Source organism: Centrocercus urophasianus, unplaced genomic scaffold (genome assembly GCF_019232065.1).
Source record: "Centrocercus urophasianus isolate 14NV4802_14NV808 unplaced genomic scaffold, USGS_Curo_1.0 seq_19, whole genome shotgun sequence".
NCBI lineage: Eukaryota > Metazoa > Chordata > Aves > Galliformes > Phasianidae > Centrocercus > Centrocercus urophasianus.
In genome coordinates this window covers 13,908,876-13,929,274 of record NW_024884744.1, presented here as the reverse complement: position 1 = coordinate 13,929,274, position 20,399 = coordinate 13,908,876, and the positions used below count along the sequence as shown (strand labels likewise).

Genomic DNA, 20,399 nt, shown 5'->3' with positions numbered 1-20,399 from the left:
TTGGCAGCGATTCCTGTGCTTATCCACACTTAACACTTTAGCAAATTAAGACAGTAGGACAAAAGCCATTTTTATTGGGAAGGCCTAATGGGATAAAAAGCAAAAGAGAACTCTAATTCACAAGGAACATCAGTTCATACACAGCTCCTTACTAACCTAGTTGTATATTATGTGATCAAGAAACAAATCTGTTCATTTAAAACCTAACTCAGAAACGCTGACTATTTTTCTTTCCCAATTTGGAAATGAGATTATTCAAAGGCATCAGTCAGCTTTCCAAGTTAATTTATACAAATTAGCGTTCCTGTACAAGCTATTACATGGTGCAGGTTATGCATGACTATACTCATGAGAGTCAACACACGCACAAAAATCAGTAGCGAATGCCTGGTTGTGAGCATTCTGCAAAACGTGATATGCAAGATATACAAGCATAATAGCCACGACTTCTCATTCATCATGTGTTTTTGGCCAGTGTACCAATCTAGAAATCAAACTGCCTACTAAGCAAGGGAACTTTCGCAGACCTTAGTTTAATTGGAACTGTTTAAAATTCCTCTCCTGTTTAATTTTCGAGGCAAGAGTAACAAAAATGAAAATCCAGATGACACTGTATACCTGCTAGTAGAAACTGCATAAAGAAAGGATGGCATTCAAGTTGAAAAAAGAAGCAAAATTTTGCAGCACTTTGCTTTTATAATAAGAAATTACATCCTCTGTCAAATACCATATAAAAAGAACATGGCATCATCACACAAAAAATAAGTTGCTGCTTTCTTTTTTAAACAGTGAGTTTCAGATATAATGCATAAGCAATATATAAGGGAGTTCTAAAACATTATTTAGTAAACTTACTGCTAACATACCTGTATTATGTGCATTTATTTTGTGGTATATTTGAAAGTGAGAGACTCCCATACAAAAAAAAGTCTTGGAGCGAGGCATACTCATGTTGAGAACCTGCAAGCCAGAGAGCCTGCAAGCTCAAGAAGTAGATATCATTTCTTTCCCACTAATGTATGGTAATGTCTCTCTGTAGTTCAGAATATTTATTATTAACTTTTGATAATGCTACCAAGCTGCACACAAATTTTATTCACCAACATCACAAGCATTGCAACAGGCTGTCAGAGTCTTTGCTGGTTTTCCCAGACCGAGACACTGAGTGCTGCTTCCAGGAATGTCACTGGAGGGTCCTTGGACAGCTCTGCAAATCCAATCCCTTTTTATACTAGGCATTTCAAAGACAGTTTTTACACTAATTGGGAAGGTGAGGCTGCTGGAGACTTTTTGTATTGCTTATACACGGGTGTATAACCAAGATGTTATAATTTTGTATAACCAAGATGTTATAATTACAATATAATCAAGAGAGTAAGGCAAACAGACAATGATCACAAAAGAGAATAAGTGGAAGAGCTTACCCTTGGGTTGAGCTCACCAGAAGATACCAAAAGAGGGGATCTCCAGAAGAGATCCTTCCCCTCTGGTAGCCAGCTCTTAAATAGGTCCAGGAGGGGTGGAGCCTGGCTCCACCCCTTCCGGCAGCACAGGTGAATTGCCTTCACCTGTGCTCCTCTGGCTGACTCAAGGCTCACCTCAGCTGATTAATCAGAGGTTCAGGCCGTGACTCAGCAGTTCCCATACAACGGGTAAAATATCTCTTTTGTGTTTGAATTCCTACAGTTCTTTTCAGAACTTTCCAGACCATATCTAGCATAGATTTTTTTTTTTTTTTTAAATGCTCCTCAGTGTTCTTTGGTTGTTTTTTCTCAGTCAACTGTGGTTTCAGTCATACATTTGAAATCACTTAAGGATAAATCCTACTGATATATATTGATCACTTTCAGTGTTGTCCAGCTCTGCATCTCAGTGGTTTTGCCTTCCTCCAGAGATTTTGCTTCACCATGTCCTAACAGCTTATATCCTAACAGCTTATACCATTCAAGAGCCAGAAAAACAGCACTTTTCTGTTCAGAAATTAAACAAGCTAACGGAACACAAACTAGCCAGTCAAGGAATAGGTTAATGCTATCAAGGAGCTCCCATATTTCTACCTCCCCGTGCTGTATACAGATTTCTGTAGTTATTTTGAACTTCAATTTTTTTTTCTCCTGTTCACACCCTCTGCTATTTAGCAATCGTTTTTTTTCCTACTGTACCTTATTCAGTTACTTTGTCTGTTTCCAGTCCTTTCCCAAGCAGTACTGTTATGTTCTCCAGTCTTTCCCCCAAACTTCGCAACTTCAATGACACTGCTATCCCACCTAAGAAAGACTTATCCTGCACACTACTATTCTTTAATATAACAGTAAATGTCAACCAAGCCATATGGATCTCAGTGGGTATTTTCAGTGCTTACCCTGCAACTTCAATTTTTCAAATGGAATGTGTAGATTCCTAGCATTACTCTAAACAGATATAACATCTGCTCAATGTGCTTTATGTACTGAAAAGAAAAAAATGAAGTAATTTTAAAGTATACATCAAAATCTACATACAAAAATACCAGATGATTTATAAAATATGTAATGTAACTGTTTGGTACAAACCGGGACTACAGAGGCATTTGTAACTGGTTCCAACACTGCGACAGATGCCATGTGCACAAGGATTCAGAGCACAGAAGTCAATAAGCTGAGCACACGTAGGTCCTGTAAATCCAGAACTACAACTGCACGAGTAGACAAGTCTATCTGCATAACAAGTTCCATTGTTCTGGCAGGGATTTGATGCACAAGGGTCTACTTTTTCTTCACAGGAGATTCCTAAAAACCCTAAAAGAAATAAATGTTTTTGATAATTAAACATTTTGGTAACCAAACAATTTAAACAATTAAACAAGTTTAAAATTAAGCCATTGATATACATTCATATTTTTTTATTGAATGAAAACTAGAAAAGTCCACACTTCCTATATAAACTCAAATTTTACAGTTAACATGAAGATATAAGCAGTTTCAGGCAGCATCATACTATCATGTGATTAAGACAGAGAAGTGAAAAAAATATTTATTGAATCTGGCAGGGCTTATCCACATTCTTAACTGCACCTGGCTAGAAAAGCAGAGGTGCTTTTCTAGGGATCAGAAACAGAATAGAAAGGTACATTAAAAAAATAAAGAGAAGCCCAAATTCACTTTTCTTATTAAAGGTAATGTGTTGGTTAAGAATAACAGCCTCTAAAGGACCACAGGAGTATAACTGTGTTTTAATAGCATAAAAGAATAGCTTTTCTGATGACAATGTTTCTTATTTAATTATTCATTAAAGCAACACTGTACAAAATTAGGTACGAATGAAAGAGTATCCCTGCAAGGGAGTTACTTGTTTTTTTGTGTGTTTTGTTATTTGATTGTGGGTGTTTGTTTTGTTTTGTTTTTTTTGTAATGTAGAGAAGAATGATATTTGAAGAAATGATAGAACTACAGTATATTAACTATACAGTTTGTATCACATCCACATGGTTACAAGAAGCATAGTTATAGTAGCTAACACAGGTCAGAAAAGAATATTCAATTCCTAGCATTAGATTAAAGATCAACTCTTTTCCATTCAAGTGTAATTTTTTTAATGAATATTTCCTCATGGAGATAGTATCATTCATTGCAACAGAAGTATGCCTGGTCAAAACACACTGGAATATCTACTATGGTAGAACAGCTCTTGAAATTTAAATAAATTAATCATTGAGAATGGCAAACCAGGAGCAAATCAGGACAGTCCCCACTTGAGAACGATCAAGCCAGCAAGAAAATCTGCTCTAAAGCATAAACCATAACAGTTGTCACTGTGAAAGGCAGAGAACAGACCCCACTGTCACAGCAACCAAAGAGATCACAGCCACATTTCAGATATCCTTCAGAATCAACTGCATGTACCAAAGCTTTTAATCAGAAAGAGACAAAAATAGATTTTTAAAAAAATGCACAGCATGTGTCTGATGGTTACAGAAAGGATCAAGATGGAGGAGATGGCTCTGTTCTAAACCAACTCGGAGCATGAAGACAAATAATGACAGGTGACACTGTGGATTAATATTCAATCTGTAAATCTTACCCCTGATGAAATGAAGTAGATTGTTATCCATATTTTATAGCTCTTATATTTAAAAAGTCTCAATGTTGTATTTAAAAGATGATCAATTGGAACTGAATCTCTGTATGATATAAAGTTTAAGATGAATACCAAAAGTGGGTCAAAATGCTACCTTCAATATATACTTTACAGCATCTCATTGTCTTTTAATGGATGTTTAAATATTTTTTTTCTAAACACATTCCACATTTCAATCAATGAGGAAATAGTTTAAAATTAATTTTAACAGATGTGTTAATTTCAGAGCTTTTTTAAATTTCTCTGCTTTTTAATAATTCACAATTCACATTTGGCTGAATTAAGTAGTAATTTTGTTCAATTGTTGTCAGGAAATTGGTGTTTCTGAGAAGAAGCACGTTAGAAAGTAGATCAATCTACATTAAACCCGTATGGTGTACTAGAAAGAACTATTCCAAAAATTAATAAAACACAGATTATTATAACTATGAAAAGATAAAAAGATCACAACTGCCCAATAGTTGACTATTAACAGTTAATTATAAATAACTCGTAATCTCAGAACAGGAAACAAAAGCAGATCTTGCAGGGCATAGGCAACGAACACAGGCAAGGCCCTTCTGCCCTCAGCATTCTGATGTCCTGTTACTCAGATTGGTTTGTGGGTTTTATCAGTACCTCCTGCATACTGATGCTGAAAAGGAACAACCTATAAACGAATACTGGGGAATCCTATAGTAGAAGTCCTTCCTGCAAGCAATAACTGCGTAACCATCAGAAAGTGAATGGAATGGAAAACCCTAAAACCAAATTTCTAATTCCAGCAATTGTCTGCTATTAAATTGAAAAAGCCTTTGCTTTTATCATAAAATCCTGGATGGATTTAAAGGAATCTGCGAGGACTTTTAACTATTACCAGGAGGAGATCAATCAGTGAGTTTAGTAAATCTCTACAGTAGCTCTGAAGCTAGATTTTAAAAGATAATGAAATCGGAGGTCACACAATGATACTTACATTGCTTCACTACAACCTTTGCAAAGAGAAGCATACTGGCAGATGGCTAATGTTTCGAGTGACAGAGCTCTTCAAGAACAGAGGAAATTTTAAAATACGCTGAAACGTTGCCTTCGTGCTACCTTTGCACTGTGAAATATGCTTAGTTCATTCTGGAAATACAGATCTTATGTATGAGTTTAATGTCTGAAAACTCTAGAATCATCAGTAGTTATGCATCCAAATTAAAGATGTGTTATTTTGGCATTTCTGGTAGTAGATATGTGTCCATATAAATAAAATTGTTGAAATTATGTAAATAAAAATCAGGATCAGATATATATTGATTGAAAGCAGAATAAAGCATTATTACAGGATTACATTTAACCGCAGAAAATTATCCCTTGAATTGTTCTTCAGCTAACTGACACAGGCACAACCTTGCATCTAGGTCACTGGTATAACAGGGACACAACTAAAATGCAGAAATAACACAGAAGGCAAAGGGGAAAAGCAGCCTTAGAAAACAATTATACTGCTCGAAGACACAAAGCACTATTTGTGCTTGCATGAAACAGATCGTTTGGTTAGATGTCAAAGAGAATAAAAGTTAGCTGTCAGGTGGTATTCTTTACATATTGCTACAGACCTCCAGGGCAACAATAGAAAGTAGATCAGAAAATATTTCCAGAGTTAGAAAAGCTCTGGATAGAAGCCGAATTCCTCATCATGGGGGGATTTTAATTACTTGGCTACTGAAAGCAGGAGTCAAGTAATAAATCAAACAACTTAAATGCTTCCTGAAGAGTTGTAAAATTGCTCTTTATACAGCTTGCTGAACAACCAGCTTGCCAGAATGTTATGTTAAACCCAATTCCAAGAAATACACAAACGTGAAAATTTAAACTTCTGAATTACTAGGCCTAGAGTCTACAAAAACCTTTAGATCTGAAAGAAATGCATTACTTTCCCCCATAGAAATTTGTTCCATGAAGAAATGTGAGACGTCTGATGGAATTTCATCAAAATTCTGTAAAGGAAAAAAAAATTACTCATCATAAGAGAACAAGAAACAATTCAAAAGGACTTGCAAGTTTTTGATGGAAATTCACCTAGCTAAGTCTCAGCAGATAAAGGCAAACAGAGGCCAAACACATTAAAGCATTGCAGCGACATCTACTAAAAATAGGAGCAATTTGGAAAAATGCCAGATAAAAGCATTAGATTAGCAGAAACTGAACAGCCATAAAAATTTTTAATTAACAACACAATATTCTACAGGTAAATTAAACTCTCTTATGGTAATGTGAAGAACTCCACATTCTGTAATCACCAGTAACCTTGGGAAATCTTACACACACAACAGCTGTGTATCCTATTTTCCTGGAATTAAAATATATAATAGGTTAATTATATTCAACCCTAAAGAAATTAGAATCGCATTTCCAAAATCTGATCCAGAAAAATCTTCTACGTGAATGATGAAGTCCAGAAAAAGTGAAGAACATAAAACTAAAACAATTCTTCATATAGACAAGTGAATTATTTTCTACTCTTCACCATATTTCATGGTGAAAATGTGCACTTTCTAGCTGCTATTGCAAATCAACATATATGAATCACAACTTAGCATCTTCTATAGTTGTCAAGCTCTATACGTTTTAAACCACAGAAACCACAGTAAGAACATCCTTTAATCTGCTGCTTTCTAATTATCAGCAGGTATTTCATAGAACTTTTGCTGTCTTTTACATAGCTCTAATTCTCTGCAGCTGGTCAAGTCGATTGGCAATAGTAAAATAAAGTCAATTGGAAATTTAAATTTCAAGTAGACATTAAACTGTCAGTCATAACATAGTTTCCTGTCTACTTCTTTCTACTGGTTATGAAATCCATTATTGGAAAATTATTTCAAAAATATGCTAATTTGAATTAAGAGTTTTCTGCCACTACAGTCAAGCTGGCAAGCTCCAAAGAAAGAGAGTAGTAAACCCCCAAAAACCCCTAATAGGACTACAAGTTTTCCTGTTGATTAAGTATTTATTGTAAATGTTTTTGCTTATTTCCAACCTTGTTTTTATGTCTATGTTTCTATTTATTATATGTATATTGAACTCCAGGGTGCCTTGGGAATTCATATAATTTCTCACTGATTTAAAGATGTTGAAGTAACTGAATTTATAAAATGACCAGCAGTATCCTAATTAACAATATTACTTCCATTGCAGTGGTAGTTATACATAACAATAAGAGAAGGAAAATAAAAACAGGTATTTAACAGATTGATTTGGGTATTTACAGAATCATTTTGAATATAAATTTCAAACATCCACATCAGAGTTGACAGATGTTTACTTGGGGGTGTGATTAGAATTTTTGGAAATTTATTTGCATGGACATTTGAAGGCAGTATTTGCTAACTATGTAAGGTATGATAAAGATGAACACCGAGTAAGTAAGACATCCCAAACATCTTTTAAACAAATTCTTCAGTCTTTAGCATCGTTCAAATTCATTCATTCACAGCTTTGAACATAAATTCTGATTTGCTCTTAAATAAAGGGTGACTCATGCATTTCATATAACAATTTATTTTCTAGCATTTTTGACACATTAAAATCTATGATGCTTCACATAGAAAATGGAATCTTCAAGCCTAAAGAATTTTTCCTTATTAAAAGACTCTTAAGACAATAACAATGTCTAAATAATAATCATGAAATGTTCATATTCGATTTGGGCTTCTTTTTCAGTGCCTCATATCTCACTTTCGGTGTGCTTTCATATTCCTCTTTCACAAGTTGCAGATCTCATACGAAAGAAAAATGTGCAGTCTCAAGAATATTCCTCTCTGTTTCCATTTCATTCCATTTTCTGCCATTTTTCCCTTTTCCCTTTGTAGTACTTCCCACCTGCTCTTGTCTTTTTCTGCCTATCCACACGGAATCTCCAGTTTTAGTTCTTACACATGTATAAGCTCTCTGCCTACCTTTCCCCCACTGTGCTGAATTAGCAGTACAGAAAAAAGGCCTCTTCTCAACTAGCAATTGCTATTACGCACAGCAGGAGAATAGAAGCAGAGTTGGAGATCTTGCTTAAATTAGAAATCTTTCATGGCTTTGGTTTTCTCTGTGTGTGTGGTTTTTTTTAATGGAAAATCTGAAGACTCTAAAGATAGCAAATTACCACACCTGTAATTTTTAATTACCTACACTTTGCTTTATTTACAAAAATAACCACATCCTTCCAAACAAGATAGAAGCTCTCAAAATATGCCTCTATGAGAGAACAATGCATCAAAATGCATCTAGAAAAATCAACAGTGCCCTGGGCAACCTGATTTGGTGGGCAGCAACCAGTCAATGGCAGGGAGCTGGAATTGGCAGGGCTTCAAGTCCCTGCCAGCCCAAGCCATTCTGTGATTCTATCACAGGCTCAATCTAGAAAAGCAACTATTCACAAAAGGTGGCATGTGCTCAGGCAAGCCTAAGAATGATTTTCTCAGAAAATGCTCATTTCCAAGGAACCAAGAATAAGAAGTGTTCAACACTATTCTTCTGCGGAATAGTGCTGCCCAGTCTAGAAAGTGATTCCTGAAACATTCCATCATCTCCAGAGGTTTTTTTTCTATGTTAAATATGATTTTTACAAGGGTTGTAAGTGTATTTATGTAAAATGTTTTCTTGAGATGCCACAATATTTTTTGAAAGGGAAAATATTTATACCACGTAATCATGTTAGACATACAAATAAGTTATCAGAGTAACAGCTCCTTGCCCAATTCCATCCTGGCTCTCTAATGTGGCTGCCCATAGCAACACAGATATAATGCTGGGAGATTAGAATTGGTAACTTTTCATGCAAAGTTTCAGACAGGTGACACAAAAAGCACATTTGAATAACAATGAATTCTATGAGCAGACACTTTCTTCTTCTTGAAGTTGCCAAGTAATTTTTTCTTTCCTCTTGAAGGGTCAGAAATCCCACTGTATCTTTAAGAAAAATCCAGAAATCCTAGAAAATCTCAAGACCTCAAGAATAGGAGAGCACAGGTATGTAAAATGTAATAAGTACAGAAGAGTCAAAAAAAATAAAATAAAATAGCAGAAACCTGAGAAAATGGTACCAGTGCTGTCCTAAGGTAAAACAGCAACAGCCTTCAGCATATATACTAAGATAATGGAGCAACAGTGCCAAGATTCCAAGATTTGCTACTTGAAGCACAGCATAGAAGAGAACTGATCTGGAAACTGATCAAACATGGATCTGGATCAGTGACAAAGAAAGGAAGCAGAAGATAAATACTGAAGACACAAAGCAGTCAACAAGACTGTAGGACCAAGCAGCGTAACAGAGATATAGCTGAAGACAAGTAAGACTAAGAGAGAAGCAAAAGTAATTTGGTTCTCCTGCAGAAGAAAGCCTGCCATAATCAAGAACACTGCACATCAAGCAGTGGCACATCAGCAGAGGGCAGTCCATCTTGGGACCCAAATGCACATACAATCCTGTCATCATGGTCTCAGCCTCAAAGAGCAGTAAGGGAAGTTGAGAGCTGGTTGGCGTATTGATGAAAGGGCCAACAGGAACAAGCAAGGAGGCCCTGTCGCACACACAAACAATGTGGCAGCTTTAAAATATCCAAAAGTCCCAGTATAATTTTTTCCATGTATTTTGTAATGGCAAAATATTTTCCTACAAGGCATTTTTAAAGACAGTGAGCAGTTTTCCTATGAAAAATACAAATGAATTACTAAGTCTAATACTGAAATTTTCTTTTCTGAATTTTGTTACTAGTTATAAGCTAGTTTTCTAAATTCTTCCAAATGCAAGATACCCTCTGCAGCCAAAATGTCAATGTCTGTGTTTCAAAACAGTTGTTAAATGGGTCGATCATCAAAGCATAACTCCAGAAAAGCAAGGAATCATTCTGAAGAAATTACAAATAATCTTTCATTATTAACCAAGTATACGTTACCAGAATAGTTCTCAAAGACTTGTACCCTTAGAGCAAATGCGAGTTGCTGGCAGAATAAAAACATCCATAGAGATCAGAAATATAATTAGTTCCAAGTTCCAATCCTAATTATAAATAACTAATAGAAGATTTCATAATTGAGAGCTTTCACTTCTGATAATTTTTTTATGAGCGACTCAGGCATCTGCCATTCCACACAGCAAAGTGCTATAAAAGCACATACTTTGCCTTTGCAATGTCCTCATTTCACACAGTTTCAAATATGGTGTTTTCCAATGAGAATCACTGAAAGGCTTATCATGCAGAGAAAAAAATAAGTCCCAACAGGAAGGAGAATGAAGTAAAACTTTGTGGGATTTAAACCACTGTTTCTTCTCTAATTGATTCATAAGCAGAAATATGCAAATACTGCATGCAAGGCAGCTCCTCTCACTCATTTACCGGACAACACAAAAATCAGAATGAATTCTGAGTTTCCTCAGATTCTCTTATCTTTCTCACAGTGCTGGAGTCTGACTTCTACTGTAGAGGTGCAAGCAAATGGATAAAAATGCTCGATGCAGCATATACTCTATAACACTAAGCTCTTACCATACTTCACACAATACAAATGACATAGGATATCTCATCTGGATTTTTTTCTGCTTATTAATATGGTGTAAACTACAATTTTGAATATATTTTTATAAAACTAAAAATTCAGACTGAGTACACCATGAAATATCAATTTGTACAAGACATCAAATGAGTCATTGTTTACCTTCTGGGCACTGACAGGTGAATCCATGGATGTTGGATGAACAAGTGCCTCCATTTTGGCATGGCTGCTGGATGCAGTGATCAATCTCTGACTGGCACAGCTCTCCGGTGTAACCTACAAAACAGCACACAATATTCAGAAAGCATAGGGAAAACGAGATCTTATCACTAAATGGTAACTTCAAACAGTCCTAATAGCTTTCTTGAACAAAATTAACCACAGTAATGAATCAAAATAGAACAGTCTTCTAATTTCTTGTAAAATGGGGTTTTTAATAAGAACTTATCCTTCACAGGAGAAATAAATAAGTAGTGGAAATCTAGAGATTATATCAAATGTATTTTACTATCAGCAATATTCTGACTAGCATAATGAAGGTTGGTGGTGGGTTCTCATAAGGACTCACGTAATCAAAAAAAAGAAGTTCTTTATGAATGGTTTTCAAATGCATCTTGAATCTCAAGTGAAAAATCTTCAGGAAGACTTTAAACTGGACTTGTCATCTGAATTAGCTGTGCATATGCTGAATGACTGCCATTTGTTCCTACTTCTGCGCTCTAGAGAGGGTGTTTATTTTAAGTGGGAGTTGTGAAGTACAGTTGCAATCTCTTCCAAATAAGCTCCTACAAGTTCACAAGCTACAGATTGTGTGTACTGTACTATTTGACCATAGATTGCTTTGTTCCATATGTTTGAAGTCTATAATACATCAAAAAAAAATGAACAAAGATACAAAATACAAACTAAAAGATTAAACACTCCAAATTTAAATTCCTTAATGAATACCACACATTCCTCATTCCTACTTTTCTTTACTTCCAAAAAACTATCTTGGATGCATGACAGAAGAAGAAAGTACACACAATACACATAGGTACTTTGTTTTTTAAAAGGAACCCTACATAAAGTTATAAGCCTCCTCAGTAATAGCACCATGGCTGGTGTTAAGGGTCAGCAAGCTGATGCTGCTAATACACAGCTAAGGGCAGGCGCCTAAGAGAAAGATCTAAGGTGAGACATAGGACGTGCTTGGAATAAAATTTCACTTATGTAGGAGACAAAGAAGGAAAAGAAGAAAAAAGTAAAAAGAAAATGCATGTTTTGATTAAATAATTTTTTTCACGCAATCAAAGTCAACACTTTAGAAATCTTTCAGACAGGCTAATAGTTACATCTTTTCAAATCAATCAGTGTTGCCATAAAGTAGATCTCAAAATAGATTGTTATACTTTGAGTTTCTAGAGTAGCACTATAAAGAAGGATGTCTAAGGCATTTCTCTTTGTCTACCTTACTGCTTTTGTATGCTACAATGATCTACATTCTGATCCTATTTTCTGCAGTGTGATACTTTGAGAAAGAAACTTGTATCTAGATTGTCAGCTGTAAGTCAGATAAACTTGAGAGGAATAAGGACATCTAAAACCAGAACTGTGCTCTTGTGAGGCAGCTCCTCTGGACTGGATGAAGGCACACGGACAGACCTAAGCCATACTTTTCACAGCCAGCAATTTTCTGTAATTCTAATTGGTCTTAAATTAACATAAAATTTATAACAACAAAAGAGATACTATATAAGACTACATCAACTGATTTGTTTCATCTATAGGTTTCATATTTCCAAGTTCTGACATTCAGCTGATTATTTTATGAATTACAATACAGAACTGGGTGTGTTTAACTCATTTAAGCATTTTTTCAGTCATCAAACTGCTTTGGAGTTTGTGAAAGCTAAAAATTATCCTGAAATTCAGTGTGCTTCCAAAGGAATGTTGGCACAGAAAAGCGTGAATGATTGTGTTGCTCTGAAGCTTGCTGACTTCCTGTAAATGTTACTATAGCTTGAGACAAAATTCAACAGAGATAATATTTTGTCAGTTTTATGAAAATAAATATGCTCCATCTTAATATGATCGAGGTCATAAAGCATATCTTGCAAGATCCAGAATGTAATAAATGGAGTTAACTATATTTGTCTTTTCAATTATCTACATAGAGACTTGATCATGCTGTTATTCAGAAGGGAAGTCTTTATATATAGAAGCTAAATAGCTTAATTCCATAGACTGTAAGGTTGTGTTCTACCATGATAAACAGGAGGGATTTTGTAGAAGGAAGTATTTAGACTTTTTTTTCCATAGGAGCTAACATTTTTTGCAGAGACAAGGAGAAGAAATAGTTATGTAGTTAAAAAGGCAAAAAACTAAATTTTAGAGAAAAATTTTAAATGGAAAGGATTAAAAGAGTTTAAAGAAATAAAGATGTCAAAGAAAATTCAAAATATATCCAAAATATGTAACAGAAATATAGTTTGTTCAAGAAACTGTTGTGTTCTCAGTCACTGTTTCCTTTCTACAATGCATCTCACAGTATCAACACAATGTTTTTTCTACACAGTGTTAACACTTTCTCAGACAAGTAATTCAAATACTTGTCCCTGACAGAGACTTCTTTAATTCATGGGAAGCCTTTGAAAAGTGAAGACGTCAAATGGTAAAAAATAAAGCAAGCACTTCATGCAGGTACCTGGGATCGTAACAACAACAGCAATATCTTGGGTTTTTACATGGTTACAGAAATAAAGTAATATTTGCTGCATCAAGGCACTGTAATTTGTAACTTCACAATAGAAGCAGGAAATACTGCAGACTTAAATATAATAACGGAAGCAATAATCATCTTTGGAATCTTGTAGCTAAGTGGAAAGCATATTTATGTTACTGCACGAAGCTTAGCCGTAAAACTTCAAAACATTAAGTTTTCCTACTGGAAACATTCTTGGGGCTTTCAGGTAGGCACATCACAATTCTCATAAATATTCCACCTAAAGCTTTTTTTTATGCAACCAAAGCCAAGAATTTTGAAGTATTTTTAAAATATTTTATATGAAGATCAGAAGGTAATAATCTAGCAAAAACTCTGATTTTATGAACTGCAGGTAGGCTTCCTAGGATTATGCCTGGATTTAGAATCAAAGAATCACCAAGGTTGAAAAAGACCTCTAAGATCAGCTAGTCCAATTGTCCACCTAGCACCATTATTTCCCCACTAAACCATTCCCTCAGTACAACATCGAAATGTATCTTGGACATCTCCAGGGAAAGAGACTCCATCATTTCCCTGGGCAGCCCATTCCAGTGCCTGACCACTCCTTCAGAAGAGAAATTTGTCCTCATATCCAACCCAAACCTCCCCTGGTGCTACTTGAGGCCATTCTCTCTAGTTCTATCACCAGTTACACAGAAGAGGCCCATTCCATTTCTCCTAAGGTAGGAAATGTAAAAAGAGAAATTTAGCCAGGACAGGAATACCTAATGCAGAACAACTTCCGAGACAGTTATCTCAATGAATACATAAATTGAACATATCCTGCATGTTAATTATTTTTTCTAATTAAAAACTACTTGTCAAAATCCCAGAGAATTCTGAATCAGTCACAGTCAATGTGACATTAATTGTATGGACTGTTTAAATATTTCCAACTTGTTTTACTCTGATCTTTTCCCTCTTGAATTTAAATTATTATTCAGCTATGTTTACGTATGTTGTTAAAGTAACAGTTGATCCATTCACGTATTTACAAAATTAGAATAGATTATATGTGCATAATAACTTCATATCTAATTTTTGGAGCAGTATAAATCCATGTCCATGTAAAAATACAAATATAAATCATTTCTCTGCTGCCCGTTCACTACAACGACTCTTAAGCAAAGAGAGAAAAAGAGAAAATCCGAGAGGCATAAATAAAATAAAGGCATAAATCAAAACAAAGTGTTGTTTGTTTACATAATTTTAATCCACACACCCAGCTTTAAAGTTTATTTAGATGACAACTTAGAGACAACCGTTGGAAGCCTGACCAAAATATCCATTTCTCCATCTGCATTTTAAGGAATTTCTATACTGTAAGGCTGAGGACCTATTCCAGAAGTACCTTCCATTTCTGTTTTTTTTTTTTCCAGATAAGATCCCTGAAATGTCAACTGTCCAGTAAGTGATCTCATAACTTATCAGCCAGTAAATTGCTCGCTTTTTCTACAAAAATAAAAAATAAAATATGTGTAGGAAACAAAATAAATTACCTGATATTTATTTAAGTCTAATAGTTTTATTGTTACTTTACTAACTTTCTTATGTTAGTTAAAAATAAAGTAATTGGGCTATTATAACTGAGCTTGTCTTTGAAATGTAAGATTTAAGATAGCATTGAGTTTCCTGTAACAGTCACTTTGTAAGGTTCTTTTCTTCCATCAGGATGTGACATTAATTTACATTCCAGCTTTTAACTATTACTGTCATATTCAGTTTAATTTTAATTTCAATTAAATTGCTATTCTCATTTGATCAAATTTCTATGGCAAATGTTCTTGAAATAACTTCAGAGAACTCAGACACTTGATGATTAATCAAATCTACAAATTACTAAATTTAGTTTATGCATTTTTTAAAAGTTTTCAAAGTTTAAGTTAATTCTGAGGAACAATTCAACAAGTGCAGTTTATGTTAAGGGCTTTTCCATGTCACTCTGTGAGTGAAGAAAAGAATTTACTAGTGACAGTGAAGGAACATTTATTGAAAGGTTTGATATGTTGTATACTTAAAATCTATACTGGGGGAAAAAACAAATAAAAGTTGACAGTAGACAGTAGACAGCAAACTAAATAATTTTGGTCATCTCACTAGGTAAAGTTCTATTAGTTCTATTAGGTCCTGCAGGACAAGAAAGATGCAGAGCTGTTGGATTGAGTCTAGAGGAGGACCACAAAAGTGTACAGAGGGCTGGAGCATCTCTCTTACGAAGGTAGGTGGAGGTAGTTGGGATTGTTTAGCTTGGAGAAGAGAAGGCTCCAGACAGACTTCACTGTGGCCTTCCAGTACTTGAAAAGAACATTTAAGCAGGAGGGGAATGACTTTTTACAAGGTCTGATAGTGTTAGAACAACAGGAATGGTTTTAAATTAGAAGTGGGGAGATTTAGGTTAGATGTTAGGAAAAAAAATATTCAGAGTGGTGAGGCACTGAAACAGATTGAGAAGCTGCGGATGCCCCATCCCTGGAAATACTCATGGCCAGGCTGTATGGGGCCCTGGGCAGCCTCATCCAGTGGGGGGCAGCCAGCTAGGGGCTGGAGCTCCAAAATCTTCGAGGTGTCCTCCAACCCAAGTGATTTCATGATTCTATATGAATAATTCCTTCACAATGGTTTTGGTTTGGCTGTACAGTACTGTGCCTCTTGTGCCAATATTCACAGCTGAAGAATTTTCCAGCCCTTTAAAGCTGACCTTATGTTGTTTTATTTTCCCTCTTTCCTACGGTCTGAAGATGCACAGCTTGCTGCTCTGCAAAAGATATGCTCCGAATGTTAAAACAAAAATGCATTATTCAGAGCACAATACGATACCCACCAGGCAGGCAGCTGCAGGTGAAATTGTTCCCGTTGTGTTTCTGTGCTAGGTCGGTGCAGGTTGCGTTGTTCTGGCAGGGATGGCTTTGACAAGCATCAAATTCCTCACACAGGGGGCCCCAGTATTCATCCTCGCACTCACAGAAAAACGTTGCCTAAAAACAAGCACAATTTGCACTCCACAATGAATCTTCAAAGGTTATATTTTCATTGACTGCTCTATGAACAAGAATGTTTCTGCTGCTATTCCATTCGAAACACAAGTAGCTGACATAAATACATCAAATGCATGAAGTTACCATTTGAAATACTAAACCTGCACCAGTTCTTCAGGTCAGATTTTTAATCAAGCCAGGGAATCTCCACCTAGACATGGATCAGATCCACGATGCCTAAATCAGTATAATTTTTTTCTTCCATTCCAGAAATTGTATTTTTATAGCAGTTTGATTACCAAGATTTGTAATGTATAGATTTACCACACAAAACCCTGCTACAAAGGAGCACCCCCTATGGGATGAGCAGTGCTGGGCTCACTTCAGGAGACACAAGCCAATCTGGTTCTGCTAAAACACCTATCCTCCTGAATGTATTTAACATCTTTTCCAAAACTTGCTGCTTTTGCTGCATAATGAAAGATTAAGAGCTCTAGTCCTGTTAAAGAAATAACTGTCATAGGTACAGCGTGATATTCAGTATTTTTTTTAAGTAATAAAACTTAATTAATTTTTTAAAATATTTAAATTGCCAAAGATGCGTTAAAGGAGGGAAGCAAAGAAAGCTCTCATCTGATATATCCATTTAAGTCAAATGCCCCCTTCCTCTGTTCATTAAGCACTAGGTGGCAGCCGCACTCACTCCTGCATTTCCCAGCCCCATCACTCGGCTTCGATGCACACAGCTGGCCCAGGCACAGATGTTGCAACGCAAAGCACAAAACGTGCATGGAATCAGAAACAAAAAGGCCAGGTCAGTATTTTATTTTCTATTTTTGCTTCTGTTTGCTTCATGCAAATAAAAAGCTGTGTATTAGGAAGAAAAAAAAAAAAAAAAGACAATGAATTTCATACAAATAAAGAGATGATAGTCAGTAAAATGCAGTACTTTTTTCCTTAAAAATACTGCATTGATAGAGTCTAAATAACAATTAATGTTATAATAGAATCATAGGATCATTTGATTTGGAAGAGGCTCTTACAGGCCATCTAGTCCTACTCCCTGCAGTGAACAGGAATACCTGCAGCACCATGAGGTGCTCAGAGCCCGGGTGCAGCCTGGCCTTGAATATCACCAGGGACGGGGCTTCCACCACATCTCTGGGCAACCTGTGCCAGTGCCTCAACACCCTTATTGTAAAAAATGATAAAAACATTTTGCTTATATCCAAGGAAATATATATTGTACATCTCCAAAACTCAACGTGCATGTTATTTATCACGAGTGATAGAAGCCTGCTCACAGAACTGCTCTGCATATATTTCACACCAGCAATGAGATGTTTCCAGAGTAGGATGTAGTTCAGTAGGAAGGAAAAAATAGGCAAACAGATGAAAAACCGCATCACTCATCATGGCAGTTTTGCTGTTATTCCATAACAGGATACTGGGCTGTATTTCCAGAACAGTTCCCCATATTTTAAATACAAAAATTTACAATATCAGAGCAGACAAAATGGTGCTACATAACTACATGCATGCTAAATCTTGCTTTCTTTTCCTTTCCTCCCTCTCTTATGAAGCATTTGGAGACCAATGCAGTGGCTGCTCTGCTGACAGAGGATATAGAAATAGTTTCAAAAGTGCCATGGTTTTCAGTGCTGGTGTAGATTATGCCCTTGGACTATAATACTGACACTAGGCATCCATAGGTAAAAACTGTACAACTTTTATGTACAATAAAGTTGTATTGTACAATAAATACAATCCCGATATAGATTCAAAGACAAAGGCATTAATAAATTGCATAGCCCATACCATGAACACTCTGTGCCATTCCTTATCATCAATACTACGTCAAAGTAATCAAACAAAGAAGTAGAGAAGAATTAAATTACACACTCATTTTCAACTCCAGTTTTAAGAAGTTTACATATTTCTCTGAAAAATTAACATTTTATGGTTTTTTTTTTTAATATCATTAAAGAAAATTTCTGGTTGTTGCACTGTTTTCATGTTTTGTCACTGATTACAAACTCACTGGAGGCATAAAATAATTTTACTTTTTATCCTACAGAAAAAAAGATGGTCTGGTCTGAATTATGGAAGTATCCCTCCCTACCAAAATAATGCTTTGGGTCTGCTTTGTCTTGACAAAAAAAGACTCTGAACACTCATGGTAATCCTTACAGAGAGTCATTTGAGCACAACAATTCTGTGTGATAAATACTTATTTTCTATTTAGGAGTATACTGTACTTTGGAAACAAAGTCCATAACCAAGAAGACATCCCTTCAGGAATACAAGGAGCTGGTGTTAATATCGACAAATAAAATCAAGTGGATCTACTCCCATGAACTTATAACCCATAAGAAGACATGGAAATCATCATTATTCAATTCGATTCCTTCTCACTGCAGGCAGATTTTTCTTTTTGTAAATATAAGTGGTTCTAACACTAGCAATAAAACTCTATATTTACACAGTCTGTTCTTCCACACTTTACACAAGAACAGCAATCTGCGAAAGAAATCATTCTGTCTCCATAGAACCAGAACGGTAGCTCTCAAATCTAATGGATGTCTATAGCTCACTTTAAAATCCTACACAGAATCAGAAATTCGTAACAAACTTCTCTCTGGATTATGATAGGATTTTTCTCTTCAATTCATAGCCAGTTTGTCTGAGGACAACTCATTCTGGTGAGAGTCAATAAATGTCAATTTGGTATTTATTTGGTGATAATACCAAGACCAGTATCATGTTTCTGAACATTCACTTTTCCGTTGTGGAAGAATGGCAAGCACAACAGCAAAACAGAGGTACTAAGCTCAGACAGAGCAAAGAAAAGGCATCACTTTAACACAGCATCACTTCACTTCAAAGAAGTTTGTTCAAAGTTGTGAATTTTATGTTCAGCATCAACAACAATTGAAAAAGAAACTGTCATTATGAGCTTACAATTTTATGTCCACATTCTATAACACCCAGCTCAGTAGAAGGTAAGCTACTTATTTACAAGCAAGAAATAACTAAAAACCAGCCAAGACTTCCAGGTTAGACCAACATTCATTTGTTTATAGTTTTATGCGCCTCACAGATGATAGTATGCCACTGCACTTACATTACTGCAGATTGTTAATTACATTTAAAGTTTCCATTATGCAAATGTGTTACTACTAGATTTGTTATAAAACTATGAAGTACATGAAAAAACAAAGGCAATCAATCTTCTCAGCACTGGAAGCAAAATGACTACAGCCAGCACAGCTCTGAGCATATTCACCACATTAGGCCTTTTATGAATTCCACTAAGAAGTTGCTTTGCATCCTGCAAGACTAGAATGTGCAAACTGAATGAATTATAGGTAAAAACAAATCACAAAGGGCATGTTGCAAACCTAAAGAAAATTAAAGTTTCTGTTCTGGATAAAGAAATGTAGAAGGTCTTGTGGGAAACAACTCAGCAGTTGGTTGGTACATGGCAGGCATATAATTTTGGCTGTCGTTTGCTTCATCATTAGGGAAACCATAAAGACATTTTATGATACATCTCCCCTAAGACAACTTAAACAATGGCAAAAACATCCTGTTTAATGAAATATACACCTTCTATTTTTAACTATGTTGCTCACGCTGGGCCTGATTCAGTTTCCCAGCTGAAATTCTATTATGCAACTAATACACTAATGGGTAAGGAAAACTGTCAGATTTGAAAAATCACTATGGCTGAATAGACAAAATAACATTTTTATTATCTTTGGAGTAGGAGTCTGGTCATAAATAAACAACATTTGGAAACAATGAGGATTTACTGAGTTGCCCCTTTTCAGAGCACAACTTGGCATAGGTCTGAAGAGACTGCAGAGGATCACTGGGAAACTTCATCATCTGTTCAAGGTAACAGTTTCTGACAGCAAAAATACATGTTTCTGAAGTTAAAATGTTATTAAAGAGATAGAACCCTGCTAATTCCAGTTCTTTGACTACTATTAACTGGCACATGCCTCTCTCAAAATGGACTTTAGCATGATTGTGATACCCCACAGCTT

The 20,399-nt window shown here is 35.6% G+C and overlaps 1 protein-coding gene across 1 annotated transcript in view; it reads right to left on the bottom strand.

The window, feature by feature from the left end:
* DNER (delta/notch like EGF repeat containing) overlaps nucleotides 1-20,399 on the bottom strand; it is a 106,978-nt gene that overhangs the window by 21,715 nt on the left and 64,864 nt on the right. The window contains exons 6-8 of the mRNA XM_042820887.1: nucleotides 16,194-16,347; nucleotides 10,789-10,902; nucleotides 2,539-2,777 (exon numbers count right to left, since the gene is read on the bottom strand). Of these exons, the coding sequence (XP_042676821.1) occupies nucleotides 2,539-2,777; nucleotides 10,789-10,902; nucleotides 16,194-16,347 (507 nt within the window). The remainder of the gene's footprint in view (nucleotides 1-2,538; nucleotides 2,778-10,788; nucleotides 10,903-16,193; nucleotides 16,348-20,399) is intronic.